Source organism: Dermacentor variabilis, chromosome 1 (genome assembly GCF_050947875.1).
Source record: "Dermacentor variabilis isolate Ectoservices chromosome 1, ASM5094787v1, whole genome shotgun sequence".
Taxonomy (NCBI): domain Eukaryota; kingdom Metazoa; phylum Arthropoda; class Arachnida; order Ixodida; family Ixodidae; genus Dermacentor; species Dermacentor variabilis.
The window spans coordinates 233,537,064-233,553,045 of record NC_134568.1 but is presented as its reverse complement, the minus strand read 5'-3'; the positions used below and the strand labels follow the sequence as shown (position 1 = coordinate 233,553,045).

Below are 15,982 nucleotides of genomic sequence, written 5' to 3'. Positions count from 1 at the left end.
TGACTTTGGAAATGTCAGTGCACCTTCCGCGTCAAAAGTTTATGAGAAATTTATGCCCACAAGGTTTCAGAAGTAAAATCCATGAGCTCCGTAGATTCCGTGGCCTCCGCGAGATCCCACGACGAGCCCGCTCGCTATCAAAACGCTTTTGAAACTTTTGTGCTCCAATAGGGCTCCTTGCTTTATGTGACTCCAGGTGCATGGCAGTTCATTTATTTATTTATTTATTTATTTATTTATTTATTTATTTATTTACAATACCTTACAGGGCCCAGAGGCCATTGAGTAAGGGGGACGAACAAGGATATTATAAGAAATGCAAAATATACAGGTCAAAAAAAGGGAAAGGAAAAGCATTGCACAGGGCTAGTACTAAAAAGCAGCAACAAACATAAGAGCAAAGTACAAAAAATAACTGAAGTATACAAATACAGCACAAATGTCTGACACATGACTCAAGAAAAAAAAAAATAAGTTGCCATGAAATCCAGCTCGCGTTCGTAATGTTCAGGCCAAAATGTCTTTTCGAGCATAAAAAGGTCATTCTAGTCAAAATCAAGAACGATTTCCGGCACTTGGGTTGTTTTGGTAGGCGGTACATGACAGCACGAAAAAATTGCGGGGGGGGGGGGGGGGGGGGGTCTGAAGCCCCATAAGACACACCCTCCCCCCTGGCTACGCCCCTGTTAGAGCACAAACTAGTCAAATGCCTTCATAATGAAGCCCTTGGGACCTCCAAAACCGTTCATCATAAAGGTCACTTGGTTCTGAACATCATGCATGACAAAGAAAATGTTTATTTAGCATTAATTCAAGAGATGCTTAGTGAATGAAGTGGCTAATTTTCTTCTGCGCATTTCGTTCAATGGATAATGCGACTGTAGTTGACGTTATGGCAACAAGATTCCAAGCACGCACAGTGATGATATCCGGGAGTGACGCAAGGACAGCTGCAGAGCATTGAATGCCGCCTGCCTCATCAAAATTCTTTAGTCTGCAGGCTCTTCATCGGTGCTGCCTTCGTCAACCTCCATCTCATCCTTAATGGCCTTGACTGTGTTTCCAAACAGATGATCACGTGAGTAGAGAGGAGGGGCTACCATAGCTGCTGCAATGTACATACCCTCCCACACAGTGGTGCTTCGTAAATGAATTGCTGCTCGGTGGCGGCTACAGAGGTAAGTGTCGATGCCACCATGTGCACTTGTTGTAAAGCAACCAACAAATCAGCCCTTGGGGACACCTACATTCTTTGGTTGTACAGACAAATTTGTCATAATGGTCTTCACTGTAGAGGCATTCACAATACACATAAAAGATAGGAATTTGGCCAGGGCATACAATATCTTTCGTTACAGAGATCATTTTGTTAAAGAGGTTTGTTGTAGAGACATTCGACTGTATAAAGTTTGTATGTGTGCAGAAAAGTGGGGAGGGAGGCTTTCTTGTGGCATTCTTAGCACTGCTGCAGTCACAAAGTTGGGAAGGGCATTCAATCAGCTACACGCAACTATGAATCTCATACCAGTTAATTTATACCAACATAATGTGTCTGGATAAGTAGACTGTATGCATTTCATGACAATAGTGCTTACATCTGGTGGTTCTCCCGGCTTTTCTGAATCCTTGGGGGTGTCTGTCTTCTCCTCAGCTTCCTCACTAGCATCAGAAGGCTTCTTTCGCTTCGCCACAGGCTCAGCATCATTCCATAAAGGTGTGCCCTCGTGTGACGCCGGGGCTTGTCCCTTGCGATACACTGAGCCGGAGATATGACATTATATAAGACAAGCAAGCTGACATGCAATGAAGTGTGCCCCAATGTGCAAAAATAAGAGATTCCCAACTCTCTGTCCTGCACTTTGTTGCTCTGCGATTACCAGAATTTCAGCTGTTTTTTTTTTTTTTTTTAGAAATCCTATTCAGAAAATTCTGATAGCAATTAGCCTCTTGCTATTTCTAATAGCTACTGACCCAGAAATCGCAGCATGAGGCCTCAATCTGTCAAGTATGTATCGCTGAATGTAACAACACTACATAGGCATGAAGTGTGGCATGGCTTCATGGATTGACCTGACAACACAATTTATTGGAGAAGCTGGTCACATGACATAAGCCACTGACTAGGCATACTGGCAAACAGAGTTTTCGCTATAGATGCTGAAAGCAGAGCATGCTGAACCCCCCCTCCTATGCCACCAAATCATCCTTTCCATTCCACCTTGCATTTCTTCACATTCCATATAGGACAAGATGAGCCACTCGCAAGAGAGAGAAAGAATGAGGGCCAGTTCACATTCCCAGAGAATCAACAATGGGGAGCCCTCTGATCCAGGCTTACTCCACATGGTATCTGAACAACCTTTGCTTGGGGTGGAAGGGAAAAAGACCTATTTGGCAGCACTGGAGCATATGGCAGCATATGGCTTGGCACATGCAGCTTTTGCAGGTGCAGGACGGCTAAAACCATTAAATGGTGCTGACCAGTATGCATCAGTTGTATGTCATACAAAGTGATCACCTGTCCATAAGTCGTGGCGCTGCTTTGGCCTAATTAAACCATGCTTCATTTGGGCATTTTGAGCAGCCAGAATGATGGGTGGTATACTCATTTGTTGCATACTAAAACTGTTGAGGCTTCCTACAATTACTTGGTTAAGACCTAGGTCTTAAAGCAAAAGGTGAGATATATATATTTGGTGTCAGTAATAACCAACAATGAGAAGTCAGCAGGCACACACCAATTACTCGAAGAAGTCATAGTTTCACATGAAGGGTACAGCGATAAGAGCAATAGCATGTTCATTCAAAAGTTATGCAGATCCCACGCAGTGTGGGAATTTTTCTGATGCAAAGCATATTGAAAATAGTTGCCTCTATAGCTTCACTTAGCGCTCTGCAAAGCATTACCAGACTGACACAGTTGTCTCATTTCAGGAATCCCCAACTTTCTGTGCACAAGCAAAAGTACAAGTGGGTGCGAGAGAGAAAATCTGAGGGGCTTTTGCTATTTGAATGGCTGAATTTGCCTAGGTGCTATAGAGGAGCAGTTTCTTTGCTCGTTTTGTATGCATTTGTCCCTAGGCGTGCTGGCATTGTGGTTTGAGGTCGTGCGTGCGTGTGTGTGTGTGTGTGTGTTGATTGTCCACAAGTTTTCCTCGTGCTCCTTGGATGTTGCTGGCAAGTTTGTTGTTTCTTTGTCGCAATGGTAACATAGGCAATCATGCGATAGTAGTGAGGTAATCACTGAATCTGTGAGATTGGCAACTTTCTCACATCTGCGGCGGTCGTGTCGAGTCATTCATGCCATATTATACCTTTCTCGTGCCTAAGGTGCTCTACCTTCAAAATAACATCACTGATTTTCCCCGGGGAACAGCATCTTCACTCATGCCAGGCTTTACGTATGCTGCTCTCCGTGACTTTTGAAAAGTCGCAGAGAGCAGACCCCCTTTGAGTTATACCCCTGTCAAGCGGGTAAGTTAAGTGCACTTACGGGGAGTGCGCTTCAGGACCTTAAGTGTCACTTTAGGCTACGTGGTGCTAAACGGAAAAACAGAGCGCACTCACAGTTTTAAAAAATTGGCAACAGACTATCAGCACGTTTTTTGAATATGTAGATTAAAACGAAAAAATTCTAGAAAGTGGCTTTTTTATGTTGTCCAGAGGGCCCACGACATTGCGGCGGGACAACCATAATCTATATTTTCTCAAAAAATGAAAAGATCTTTATTATAGAGTGTTGCAACTCAGTGCCAGAAAGACGAATGCCTAGCCAATCCACAACAACATGGTGGCACACAACGAGACTGCATCTGATCCTGCTAAAACAGAATATGAGCAAGTTCTGTTCTGATTATTTTGTTAAAAGCTGTTCAACAACTAAAATGAACTTCTCTTTTTTTTTATGCATTACATTTTCTACCATGTAAACCACTGGCGGTGAGGCTATGCACTTGGCCAGCAAAGTGCATCCCGTGAACACACTCTGACTGGATTGCACTCTTCGCCAAGTTTAGATTTGGCAAAGTGCACTTAAACCGAGTGACACTTTCCGTAAGCACACTTAACTTGCCCACTCGACAGGGGTACTAAATAAATATGCAAAAATATGTGCAAAAATCAGAACACGACAGCCGTGCAACTAGAAAAACAGAAACAAAGCAGGTTCGTCCAATGTATCTTTAGCTTCTCCCGCCTACCAATTTTTGCAGATTTTTTGCAGAAGAACATTTATTTAACTCAAAGGAGGACTGCTCTCCGTGACTTTTGAAAAGTCACGGAGAGCAGCACACAAAAAGCCTTGCTCGAGCAAAGATACTGCTTCAAGAGAGCAGGCTCGGTCTCTAGTACAGCCCCTACTGCGCTCCCGGGAAAATCAGTGATGTTATTATGAAGGTAGAGCACTATAAGGCGCAAGGAGGTATAATCCGGCATCACCGACTTAGCACGAGCATCGCAGGCGCAAGTCTTCATTCATGACGTCCGACGTACCTTTAGACACAGCATTGAAGTTATCTGATTTGTCGTCAATTTCACAGCTTGTGGATGATCATCACGCGCACGACCTCAAACTGCAATGCCGGCACACCTAGGGACAAACGCATACAAAACGAGCATAGGAACTTCTCTTCCGCAGTACCTGGGTAAACTCCATAGGCAATGTCGCTTTGAAAAAGACAAGTCCACTTGTCGAAACGTTGGCTTCCGCTTTTACCTTGTTATCATTTTGCCCATTGTCTTGAATTTCCATCTCCCGCCTTCCCCATGTTTTCCCTACGCAAAGCCCGACATTCAAGATGCAAAAGCCACCCGCTTGTACTAGTGCCTGTGCACAAACAGCTGGCAATTCCTGAAATGAGACATTCGCCCAGATGGACCAACATGTTTGTGAAAGGTGAGCAATGGTGTGATGATGCAAGCATGTTTGTGATGATAGGAGCAAGCGGACGTTCATGGTGATGGCATGAAAACTGATTTCCTTTACCTCTGCGAAAAATATTAAAGCCTCTTCTGTTACATTCTGGGCCAGTCCTTAAGGCATTACTATGTCACATCGCAACTCAAAGCGTTGGCTGTCACAAGCGAAAAAGGGGGATACTTGCACAGTTGCTTTTAAAAGCAACTTGTTCATACGTCATGTGATCCACGCGGAGGAGCATGGTAAGGTTGACAGTTATGTGTGTGCTGCATTTATGCATCTGTGACCTAATGAAAACTGGTGCACATGTTCTCACTTTAAGCAAATTGCTGTATGTGACGTGAAACATGCATTAATCATCTCAAAGCTCTAGTTGCCGTTGACATGAGAGAAGTATGCATGCGTCTGGGGCCTATTGGATAGAGCATCAGATCCTGCTGGAGGACACTGGTTAGAAGTTCATTATGAAAGTTTTCTTCTTTAAAAAGAAGAGGCTTTTTTTTAAAACTGAGCTACATGGAAACTTACCTACTGTAACGTTTATGGTATAAGACAAAAGTTTGTATTAATATTACACAAAGTAAGGTTCGTATTTTTACAGGCAGTATAAATTAGCATTTGCTTACAAACCCCACACCTAAGAACACAGACAAACCAAGTTCAATTTGCTCATGCACCTCACAACCTTGGCGAAATGAGGAGCACCAGCAGTAGGGAGCACACATGCTTGTCCCAAAACGAACATTTGGTACTGCCACTCCCTTTACATTTTCACTGCCACACCTCAAAAACTTGGCAGTCCACATAACTTCCAACACATGGTATGTGTGAAGACAACGCACTTCAATGCACCAGCCTTCTCACCCCAACTTCTGACATTTGCAGCTGCAGCAGGTCCTATAGCACATGACCTATAAAACTCAGCACCCAGGCCATGCATGTATCATTGCACCCAGCACAGCATGGCAACAGTTGAAGCATGCCTCGAGTGTCGAAATAGATTTTACTGAGTGCCACTTTCAAACGTGTCTGAACACTGCATTAAATACCAAGTGTCTCATCGCTTTCAGTATAAATATGAAATACTATTTGTGCAACTACAAACAAAAGAGGCTTACTGCCAGATTACACTACTCATGCTCAGAAGCACCTTTTTCTTTTATCTTTATTAGTGCAGAACAGTTGCTTTCTGTTCTAGTTATGTACTACTGCCAAATATGAAGAAGCATTGTCAGCTGTACCTATCGAGTAGCAAGAAATGGTAAGCACACTAAACGACCTTTTTTCATAAGCAGCTTCTTTTCACAAATGGCAAAATCTGAACTTGTCCCTGCTGCCTAAGAAATTTATGCCAAAATCAACTGGTCATTTTAGAGCACTCTAGCAGCACTACCAATGTTTGTATAACACAGCAATTTAGCTCCAGTGCCAGCAATACTGGGCTACAATGATGATAATGAAGCCAGATTACCACCATTAGAACCCACATATTCTAGGAGCTTGAAAGTTGTCTTACATGACCTTTGTGGCCCTGCTTGATCACTCAGATATAACCAGCTGAAGATAGTGCGCACAAAAGATTCTGAATTTTTATTTATTTTTTCATTTCACACAATGCTATTCTGGACTCTACAAATCGCAAACACAGTACTGCAGTGAGGTGACCAAGACGTGTGTTTTTAGCCACTGTTAGCAGATAAGACAAAATCCAAAGAGTAGTCATCCAGTTTTCACTTGGCTACAATACTGCTCAATGGTGCAGTCTGGTCAACTAGCCAGCCTTGTGGCTTAGCACGCCCTTCACCCCAATTGTCGCTTTGCTATCACCCCATGCATGCAAACGCACTGCCAAAACTACAATCCCCATCCCCAATGTCTGCATTCTAAAAACATGATGCAGTGGAAAACTTCCCCAGGACACTGCCCATGCATACTGGTGGGAGTGACAAACACCCCGATACATATGATGTACACCAAAATGCAACAAAAATACAATGTAACTTCAGGATGTCTAGCAAATAGACATTTCCAAATTCACTGAGTTTTCCAGGTTTTCCCTAAGTGCATTTGCAAAATTCCCTAAGTGACACAGAACTTTATTTTATGTTCCGACGGGCTGACACCATCTCACCCAATGTTGTCACTCTCTAGTAAGCATGTTAAATAATAAACGACTTAATTCAGTTTGAATGGTAAGGAGTAGTGTATTTTATTAAAAAAAAAAAAAAAGATGAGAGGGGTTAGTAAAATGCACAGCGAATAGAGTTGAACATTTTCAAATACAAATAAAAAGAAGATGCATACAGAAGCAAATATTTTCCAATATGAACTCTCTCTATCAACTGATAGCAAGCTCATTGGTATGAGGCCCGAACTTTGCCACAAGTGAGATTCTCTCTCAGCAGCTGGAAAGTCAACCTCAACTGTCCTGACTTACTCTCAGCTGTGCACAGCACCTCAGTGCTGCAGTTCACTGCTTTAAAGAGTTTATTTTCTTTTGGCTGAGGGACACCTGCAATTTGGTGTCAGCCAACACTTTGTTTTTTGAGCTCAAGCGCCTTCAAAAAAGCGGCGGCACACTTCCTTCCCCATTCATTCCTCAATGTGTCCCTCCTTTCTGTTCTCGTCTTCCTTCCACCGTGCATTTGCCCCACGGACCATTTGAAGCACTGTCTTGATCAGTTATACAGTCAACGTCCGATTTTTCAGACTCCCTAGGGGCCGCGAAAGCGTCCGAAAATATCACCAAACTTCACCGCAATACTTTGCGTATGCTTCACCGTGTAACATTACTGCATTGAGGTGAAGCTAACTTCCGGAAACCGGTATTATTCAATGCACCAAGCTTTCCGAGCTTCGAAGCCAATCGCGATGCTTACAAACACAGAGTCTGTGTCATTGCTGACATCAGTGAATTCTTTCAATGAAAAACACGGCGCCAAACGGGAGGAAGCTTAATAGTGAATGTCGAAGCTGCTAGGCCCAGAGTTGCCGCGGTTATGCTACGGTTGCCAGCGGATTTGCTTGCGAGAGCGCCGTTTCAAGGCGGAGTGATTATCAAAATCGCGGCGGTGGTGGCTTTGATTCATGCCGTTTCGGACATGCGATAAAGGCAAAACATCTGAAAAATCAGACGGCGAATGGTTCTTGCGTCCGAAATTTCAGACGTTCTTATACATTGACTCCATAAAGTACATGGTGGTGCCACGAAGTCATCCGAATAATCGGGCATGTGCGGAAAATTGGTCGTTGACTGTACACTGGCAACTCCTCCAGCCGACGACACGGCATCAAAGACAATTCATTACAATTCCTCTCTGTTACTCGAGCCAGCATAGCACGACTTTTGTTCCCTTTCAATAAAATTACAGTTAATTTTTTCATGATAGAAGCACATATTCCCCAAGTATTTCCAGATTATTAAAAATCCCGGAGAATTCCCGGTTGGTAGACATACTGGATTTGAGTGAAACAATGGTTCACATCGCATGCCCACTGTTCATCTTTTAGTCCCTGTATGTGCCCTTTTCCAGAAATAAATTGAGTTGCAAGTCAGCACTAGTTTATTTCTCTTTGCCTGTACGTGTCATCCTTGTGAGTGCTGCAGCTCTTCCATGTTATGCACAACACTAAATATTTCGATGATTATTCTACTTCCAAAATGACCTTCAACTAACCTACCGTTGCTGTATAATATGGCAGATGTCTCTTAACCCCTAAAAATGCAAGCAATTTCTTTTAGCTGCAAGCGCAATAACTCACAAGTTTTTCTATTCGACTGATAATACCATAATAGTACATGCATGTAACAGCCATTTCTTCTAAAGCCTTCAAGTCTCTCAATTATCTAAGCAGAAAATTGCATAACACTTTCTAATCTAAGGAAATTAGCTTACTCAACCTTTGTTCATCCGCAAAACTGAATTCGCTTCATTCATCAAGATAAGCTTATCCGTATATTAGGAGCTGTTCAGAATAGAGCAGCCAGATTCATCTTGCTTAAATACAGCTGGCTTTCGAGCATTAGCCGAATAAAACAAGACATTTAACTTCAGTTGTTGAAAACTCTATGTGCTATCACTCTTTCAAGTTTTTTTCACAGGTACAGGGTGGTGGTCCTTTCTGAAAGGGTACACGCGAGTGCGTGGCCCGTGCTCTGTGGAGGCTGCTTAGAGCGCCAGCAGGTGGCAGCAAGGAGAAGCACGACTGCTTGTGGTGTCATCTATAGGCGGCCAGGATAACCAGGCGTGGCCGATAGGCACGTGCCTGCTAGAATTAGCTGGAACCCCCCTCGCATGAATGTTGCGCAAGGAGCGGGGCCTGTAGCAACGTCTGCTGCTAGCAAACCGCATTGGGTATGCAACTGCACTGGAAGCGTGGAAGTGCCAACATACGTGCAGTAGACATTTGGTACTCCTGGCGTAACTATGTCCTCGGAACTCTGTCCATCCGTCTGTTTGTCTGTAAGTTTGACACGATGCACTGCATGCATAGGTATACATGAGGTAAGCACATATATGGAGGTATGTATATATGAATGCCTTATGACTATGTATGAGTACATAGATTTATGATTATGACTATATATAGTGAATACTGAGAGGTATAAGTGTAATAAAGGTTATTAAAGACAAATAAGATTAGTTATGATAAAATTAAATAAGCGTAGCAATGATTGAGTCTAATTAGAATAGTGATGCTGATTAAAATCAATTTATGTTAACTATTAGACTAATCAAGAGTTACTAAGGTTATACAGTAAACTCTCAGTTGTACGAACGTCGGTTTACCGAATATTTCAGAATAACGAACTTTTTAAAAATCCCCGGCAGTTTTCTTATAGATTCTATGCAAAAATGTTTCACTTAAACGAATTTCGGAACAGTCAATATTTCAATTTAACGAACTCGCTCAGAGGACCAAAGCTTATTTTTACGTTATTTTTACGATCGGCAATGTAACGTCACTGGCGCTACAGCGCCCCTAAGGCAAAGCGGCGGCGCGGAAAACGAACGGCAACGACGCATGGCCTGCAAGATTGCCAGCACAGAACGAGCAAGCATGTAATCTCGGAGGCCATGAACAAAGTAACATCGCCGAGCCAGTTTCAAGCCCTATAACTCTAGCTGAGGTTGTAGGGTACATTGGAAAGTTGAGAGACTTTGTGTCTCAACAGCAAGCTGTGCCAGAAGAAGTGTACAAAAACATTGACTATTTGGACAGTTTTGTTACTTCCTGTGCTTTAAAAGTACAAGTGCAGAAGAAGATTACAGATTTTTTTCTAAGTGAGAAGGGCAGCATTATAACTGTTATGAACCTTGTACTTGTTGATATGTACAAATTCCATTTCACACATTTCTAACACTATGGATGCCATGTCTTTTGCTCCATGAATTGCACTTCAAACTTTTGACTCTGTATGCCATGTCTTATGTTGGTCTAGTGAATATTCAGTTTAGTGAACTTTCAGTTAAGTGAACTATTTCTTTCGGTCCCTTGAAGTTCACTCAAGTGAGAGTTCACTGTATCAGCAGAGCCTATATCAATAATAATTAAGGGTACCTTGAGATTAGTTAGACCTAATTAAGTTTTCTTAATTATTCCTTAGATACAAACACCTCCATCATAACTTTAACTAAGGCTAATTAATTAAGCAAATGTCATTATAAAAATAACTAAGCCTGATTAATGAATTAACGAAGTAATTACATTTATTCACCTAAGCTAAAATTTCACCCGAGTGCACTTCTCTCCTAAACCGCTCCGAATCAGGTGAGGTTTATTCACGCTATGGGGGAGTGGGAAGCCAGAGCTCCGTACTGCAAAAAAGTACCCAGAAACTCTACTGGAGTTGTCAAAGTGGGCATAAGCCTAACACCGAATTTCAAATTGGCCCACCCACAAACTTAAGCTGGCCCACCCCCAAATTTCAACTTGGTGCACTACCAAATTTAAGTTGGGCCACCACCAAATTTAAGTTGGCTCACTCCCAAATTTCAAGTTGGCCCACCACCAAACTTCAAATTGGCCGACTCCCAAATTTTAAGTTTGCCCACCCATTTTATAGGCTTCCACATGCATTTTCTGTGGACCCTATGTATCTCTATGGTTACTGTCTCTAATCAATTTTTTTTTTCAATTGTTCCTGATTGCTTACAAAGCTACCAATCCTCTACATTTAAACTATTATAAAGGCTAAATGTCATAACTTCGTACATTATGCTTTCTTGTGCACATACAAGGCATTACACCTTTCACGTGGCGGACAGATCTTGCTGCAGTATGCGCCAAAGAATGCATTAAAATATGCTGACAGTGCCTATTAACCAGCGGGCATATGTTGGTACTTCTACATTCCCAGTGTGCTAGCGTACCCAGCATGGTTTGCAAGCAGGAGACGCTACGTTGCAGGCCCCGCCTGTTGTGCATCCAGCTGGCGTGGGAGGCAGTCCAGCAGCCGCTAGCCTATCAGCCGTGTCTGGTTATTCTGGCCGGCAATAGATGACACTACAAGCAGACATGCTTCCCCTTGCTGCCTGTTGCTGGCACTCTAAGCAGCCTCCTCAGAGCACAGGCCATGCGCTCGTGTGTTCCCTTTCATAAAGGACCACCCTGTACTACAGCACATATCACAATGCCTTTACAATATGCACAGTTTCATGCACATTCATGGTCAAATGCAAGCATTTAACTCACCACCATTGCTTTGTTCTATTGCCTATTGGAACCATCTTCCAGACCACACAGCATCCATATCGAACCACAAAACATTTCACAATAACTTCAATATGCTGTACTCCTAATATTGTATGTTTCACTGTATTATAACTCTGTTTCTAACCTTTGTATGTGATGTTATTTCTTTCCCAGATTATATATATATATATATATATATATATATATATATATATATATATATATATATATATATATATATATATACACACAAATGTTACCCCCTGTACTCAATGCTCTCAAATGGGACTATAAAGTATTGTGAATGAATAAATGAGTAAATAAACAAACAAATAAATAAATAAATATAAAAAATATGAACAAAAAATGTCAAAACTTGTTTTAAACAGCTACCTTATTCCACAGCACCTAATATGTTTCATGTTTGGTGAATTATTATTAAAACAGGCACATTCACAAGGCTAAGTTTCTTAACACTTCCGAGTCAAGCAAAAAAAATGTGCATTACTAAAACTGTGATAACACACAATAGCATAAAGAAAGAGAAATAAGTTTCCCCTGGTAGTCATGCTAGCATGCAGAAAGTTTCTAGCTAATTTCAGCAGCAAGCAAAAGCTCCTTTCAGCAGTCTGTACGAAACCAACAAGCGAGAAAAAAGTAAATGGCACAAAAATATGGGAAGGAAGAACACCTGTATCTTGGCCAGAGTCTTTCACCGTTTCTGTTTCAGTCACCTTGTCTGAGAGATATTGGCCAAAGTCCGAAATCTGATGTGTGTCAAAAACACTTCTCTCTTTCCACACACTAAGAATTCTCCGCAAGCCTGCATGTGTCTTCTGGTCTGTATCTCTCCTGTTAAAAAATGCGGCATGAAGTCAAGCATGACGCCACGTCTGTGCTCCTGCACAAGGTACAGAACAAATATTAAATACAATGGCTACAAAAGAAAAATATTGCAACACTCCTAACCCACAACACCACATGACACACACAACTGGCGCAATGTGTCATTGTAGTACAAGAGGACTCTGTCGGCACGATGACATTTCTGCTGCCCATTTCACCAACACACTTGTAGACTAAGAAGGCACTGCAATGAACCTTTACTGCAAGGTTCTGCACCATCACCTAGCGATGGCGACTAGACAACACAAAAATAATATTAACTGCATGTGTGCGCCACGCAACCACATATTTTAGCCATGTGCTCAAAACTGATATTTCCAAAATGGCCGAGAACATAGTTCCAAAATAAATCACCAATATTTGTGCTTTTTACAAGTGTGAAAATGAGGCTGAAAGTTAATTTTTTAATAAGTTGGAACCCTTTCATAAATCTTTCAATTAACAAAGCATTTTTTTATTGTATAAAAATAAGATCTCATTAATATGTTCTCTTTAATATCACTTGCAACCATTGTTTACTGTGCTATACTGTTAAACAAAGGACAAAATAATACAAATTGACACACGTGTATGCAAATTGCGACTTTATAGTTTCATGTTGAAGAAGAGTGAAAATTCTGCATTTCTTGTAGCAAAGTAGACAGTTTGGCGAGTTGGTTAATGTTATTTGAAATAGCACAAACGGTACAAAAGACATCGGAAGAAATTTGTCGTGTGTACTTCCTTCGGTGTTTTCAGCCCAGTTGACGCCATTTCAAATATGTTCATTTCCTGTTACTATTCAGCTGCAGCAGCTGCAAAAGGCTATTTGCAGCTTTCCCCTCCTCTGGCACTTCACATGCTTTTATGAAAGCATACAAACTATGTTCAAAACAGTGGTTACTCTATCAAACTGTGTTACTTGTGTCTTCACACACAGTAATTCATTAGTTCTATCAATGATTCAGAGCTTACTCATTTTAAAAAATGTTCCCATTTATGTAATACAAATTCCAATAACGCTGTTTGCCACAGCATTGAACAATGGGTCAGTTTTACTATGCTATATAAGCAGATTGTTTTCCAAGTTGAACACAAACTGCCCGAAAATAATAGCAGCTTATACACTCTTTTCATATTCCCCCTTCTTCATGCAACTTGTGCTTAAAAGTAGTGTGTTTCATTTGCAATACCTCATAGCTAACAAGCCTCTGTTATAGTTCTGTTACATGACAAGCTCTTAGCAATGTTTTTCAATTGATTACCAGTTAATTAGCAAATGTTAGCCATCATTGGTGCCTGAAAGTTATGTAGGTGGGTATTTAGGTACCAAAGATGCCCAAATGAGGACTATAACTTTTCATAAAGCTGTAAGTATCTTCGGAATGCTTAGTGACTGTTTTTCAGCTACACTTTCTGCACTAGTTCAAAAAAGTGCAGAGCTCTCGCATTTAATCCTAATATACCATCCATGTTCTAATAGATCAGATGCCATTCTCAGACCAGCTTCACACAAACATTTCACAGTAGTGCACCTGCGCTAGAAGTGCAGGTGCTGTGCAACATTTTTACTGCAGACTATGCAGCAGTTAGAGAGATTAGCTGCATCGAGACAAACATTTTCCATTCTATTCATGCAATCGGAGCCTAAAGATCAGATTATGAGAGAGAGATCGAAGAAAGAGGAAAGGCTGGGAGCAGGCAATGGGTCTTTGTAAGGGCTATGTGAAACAAGACGGTGGGCATTACAGGCAGAGGTATAAAGTTTTGTGCAAACGCTTGCCATATCTGGCAATAACTTCCACAACTGTGTTAGTGATGTTGGTGTGTCCCTTGCATCTTGTCAATACTACAATTTAAGGAAGATCAAGGTAGCAGTACCAGCACTGCTTCATAGTTCAAGCAAGTTCGCTTGGAAGTGTGCAGTTGTCGAAAGTTCACTTCTTTCAAGCAAGCATACATATTAATACAGGTTTCCTTTACAGCTTCACAATGAGCTGTAATGTATGAATATCAATAAAAAACAATTGTTCTAAAATTGGTCTGCACTTTAACAGAAATGAGAAGTCATATAAAGATTTACAATCAAGCGCACGTGGTAAAATGTTCAACTTGAAGTGAATAGCTCTAGGACTAAATAAGCGAAGATTCACTGCCCCCTGCTGTCACCCAGGCTAAATTGCAGCTTATTTGGGCATAGACAACTGAAACTGGAGCTCTGATCATCTGATAACTAAAGGTAGTTCAGTAGTTCAAGCACAGTGTCAGTGTCACAGTGTGAAGAAGTACTGCAAAACTGTTCATCCTGAAACTCTGCCAATGCCAGTGTTCTACAGCGTCTTGCACATGCCACAAGCACTGCATTGAACACTTCACTGATACCTTACTTTAATGCTGTAACATGGCACACATCAGGGCTTTCAACTAAAGTAAAAACAAAATGAAGAAAAAACAAAGAGACTTTCTTGAAACGCTATAATTCTACATGCTGCAGCATCACTCACCATACCCAACTCCTTAACTGGGGACTTTTCATAGATAACCATGCCTGCTTGCATTTCTGCTATGGCATTTAAAAAACCATCAGCTTGTTTGGCATTAGGCATCTAAGTTGTCATAACAACTGTCCTAAAGATATCTTGCTACTCCACAATGAACTTGAGCAAATGAAGCTGCAAATGAAGCTACTACTACAGGGCCCACACATCCCCATTGCTATGAAACTGCCTATCCTGAGCACGGTGCTGCAGATTCAAAGCACCCATGCTGCAACCTCAATGTTATTCACTGAAAACAGCCAATTTTGATCATCACATTGTGCACATAGCAAGAACTAAACATTGCTTTCATTATGTTGTAGAGGCAGTAGCACTATACTGCAGTGCTGCCACTCGAGAACCATGGTTACAAAAACCACAGCACTAGGTCTTAGGGCCACAGTAATTAACGTGACACAGGCTCAGCTGTGAGCGATTAAGGACACAGAGGAACCCCAGAGTACTGGAGAGTGAAAACTCAGCTCAGCTGGTAGCAGTCATTGCTGCAAGATGACCGATTTTCTATTTGCGCCACTTTCTTCAGTAACCATTCATTCTTGCCCTTCTATCTCATCCTATTTTCTTTTGTGGGCTAGTGACACTAACTGCAGCACACCTTTAGACCCACTCTCCATCATGAGGTTGTGACAGATATTGGTTCGAAAGATGCGCTTTCCACTTGAAGGGCTGACACCAGGAACACTAAGTGTGCACTGATGAGTTGCTTGTAACACTGACTTCTGTGTTAACATGACTGCATCTGCTTTATTGTGAAGGGCATACATCACCACCACCCCTCCACCTGATGTTGCAGCCATTTTGCTTCTTTGCCACTCAAATATGCAACAAAGAGACGAGCAGAGGCACAGTGAAACACAAGGCTACCATCTTTCTCACTCCAAAAATAGCCTAGAATACTTTCCTTTACAGGAAGGAAAGGCGAGGT

At 41.7% G+C, this 15,982-nt stretch overlaps 1 protein-coding gene across 3 annotated transcripts in view; it reads right to left on the bottom strand.

Moving 5' to 3' along the window:
* LOC142559431 (regulation of nuclear pre-mRNA domain-containing protein 1B) overlaps positions 1–15,982 on the bottom strand; it is a 58,558-nt gene that overhangs the window by 36,080 nt on the left and 6,496 nt on the right. For all 3 annotated transcript variants that reach the window (XM_075671026.1, XM_075671030.1, XM_075671035.1), the window contains 2 exons: positions 12,306–12,466; positions 1,596–1,756 (listed from right to left, as the gene is read on the bottom strand). In XM_075671026.1, coding sequence (XP_075527141.1) covers positions 1,596–1,756; positions 12,306–12,466 — 322 coding nt within the window. The remainder of the gene's footprint in view (positions 1–1,595; positions 1,757–12,305; positions 12,467–15,982) is intronic.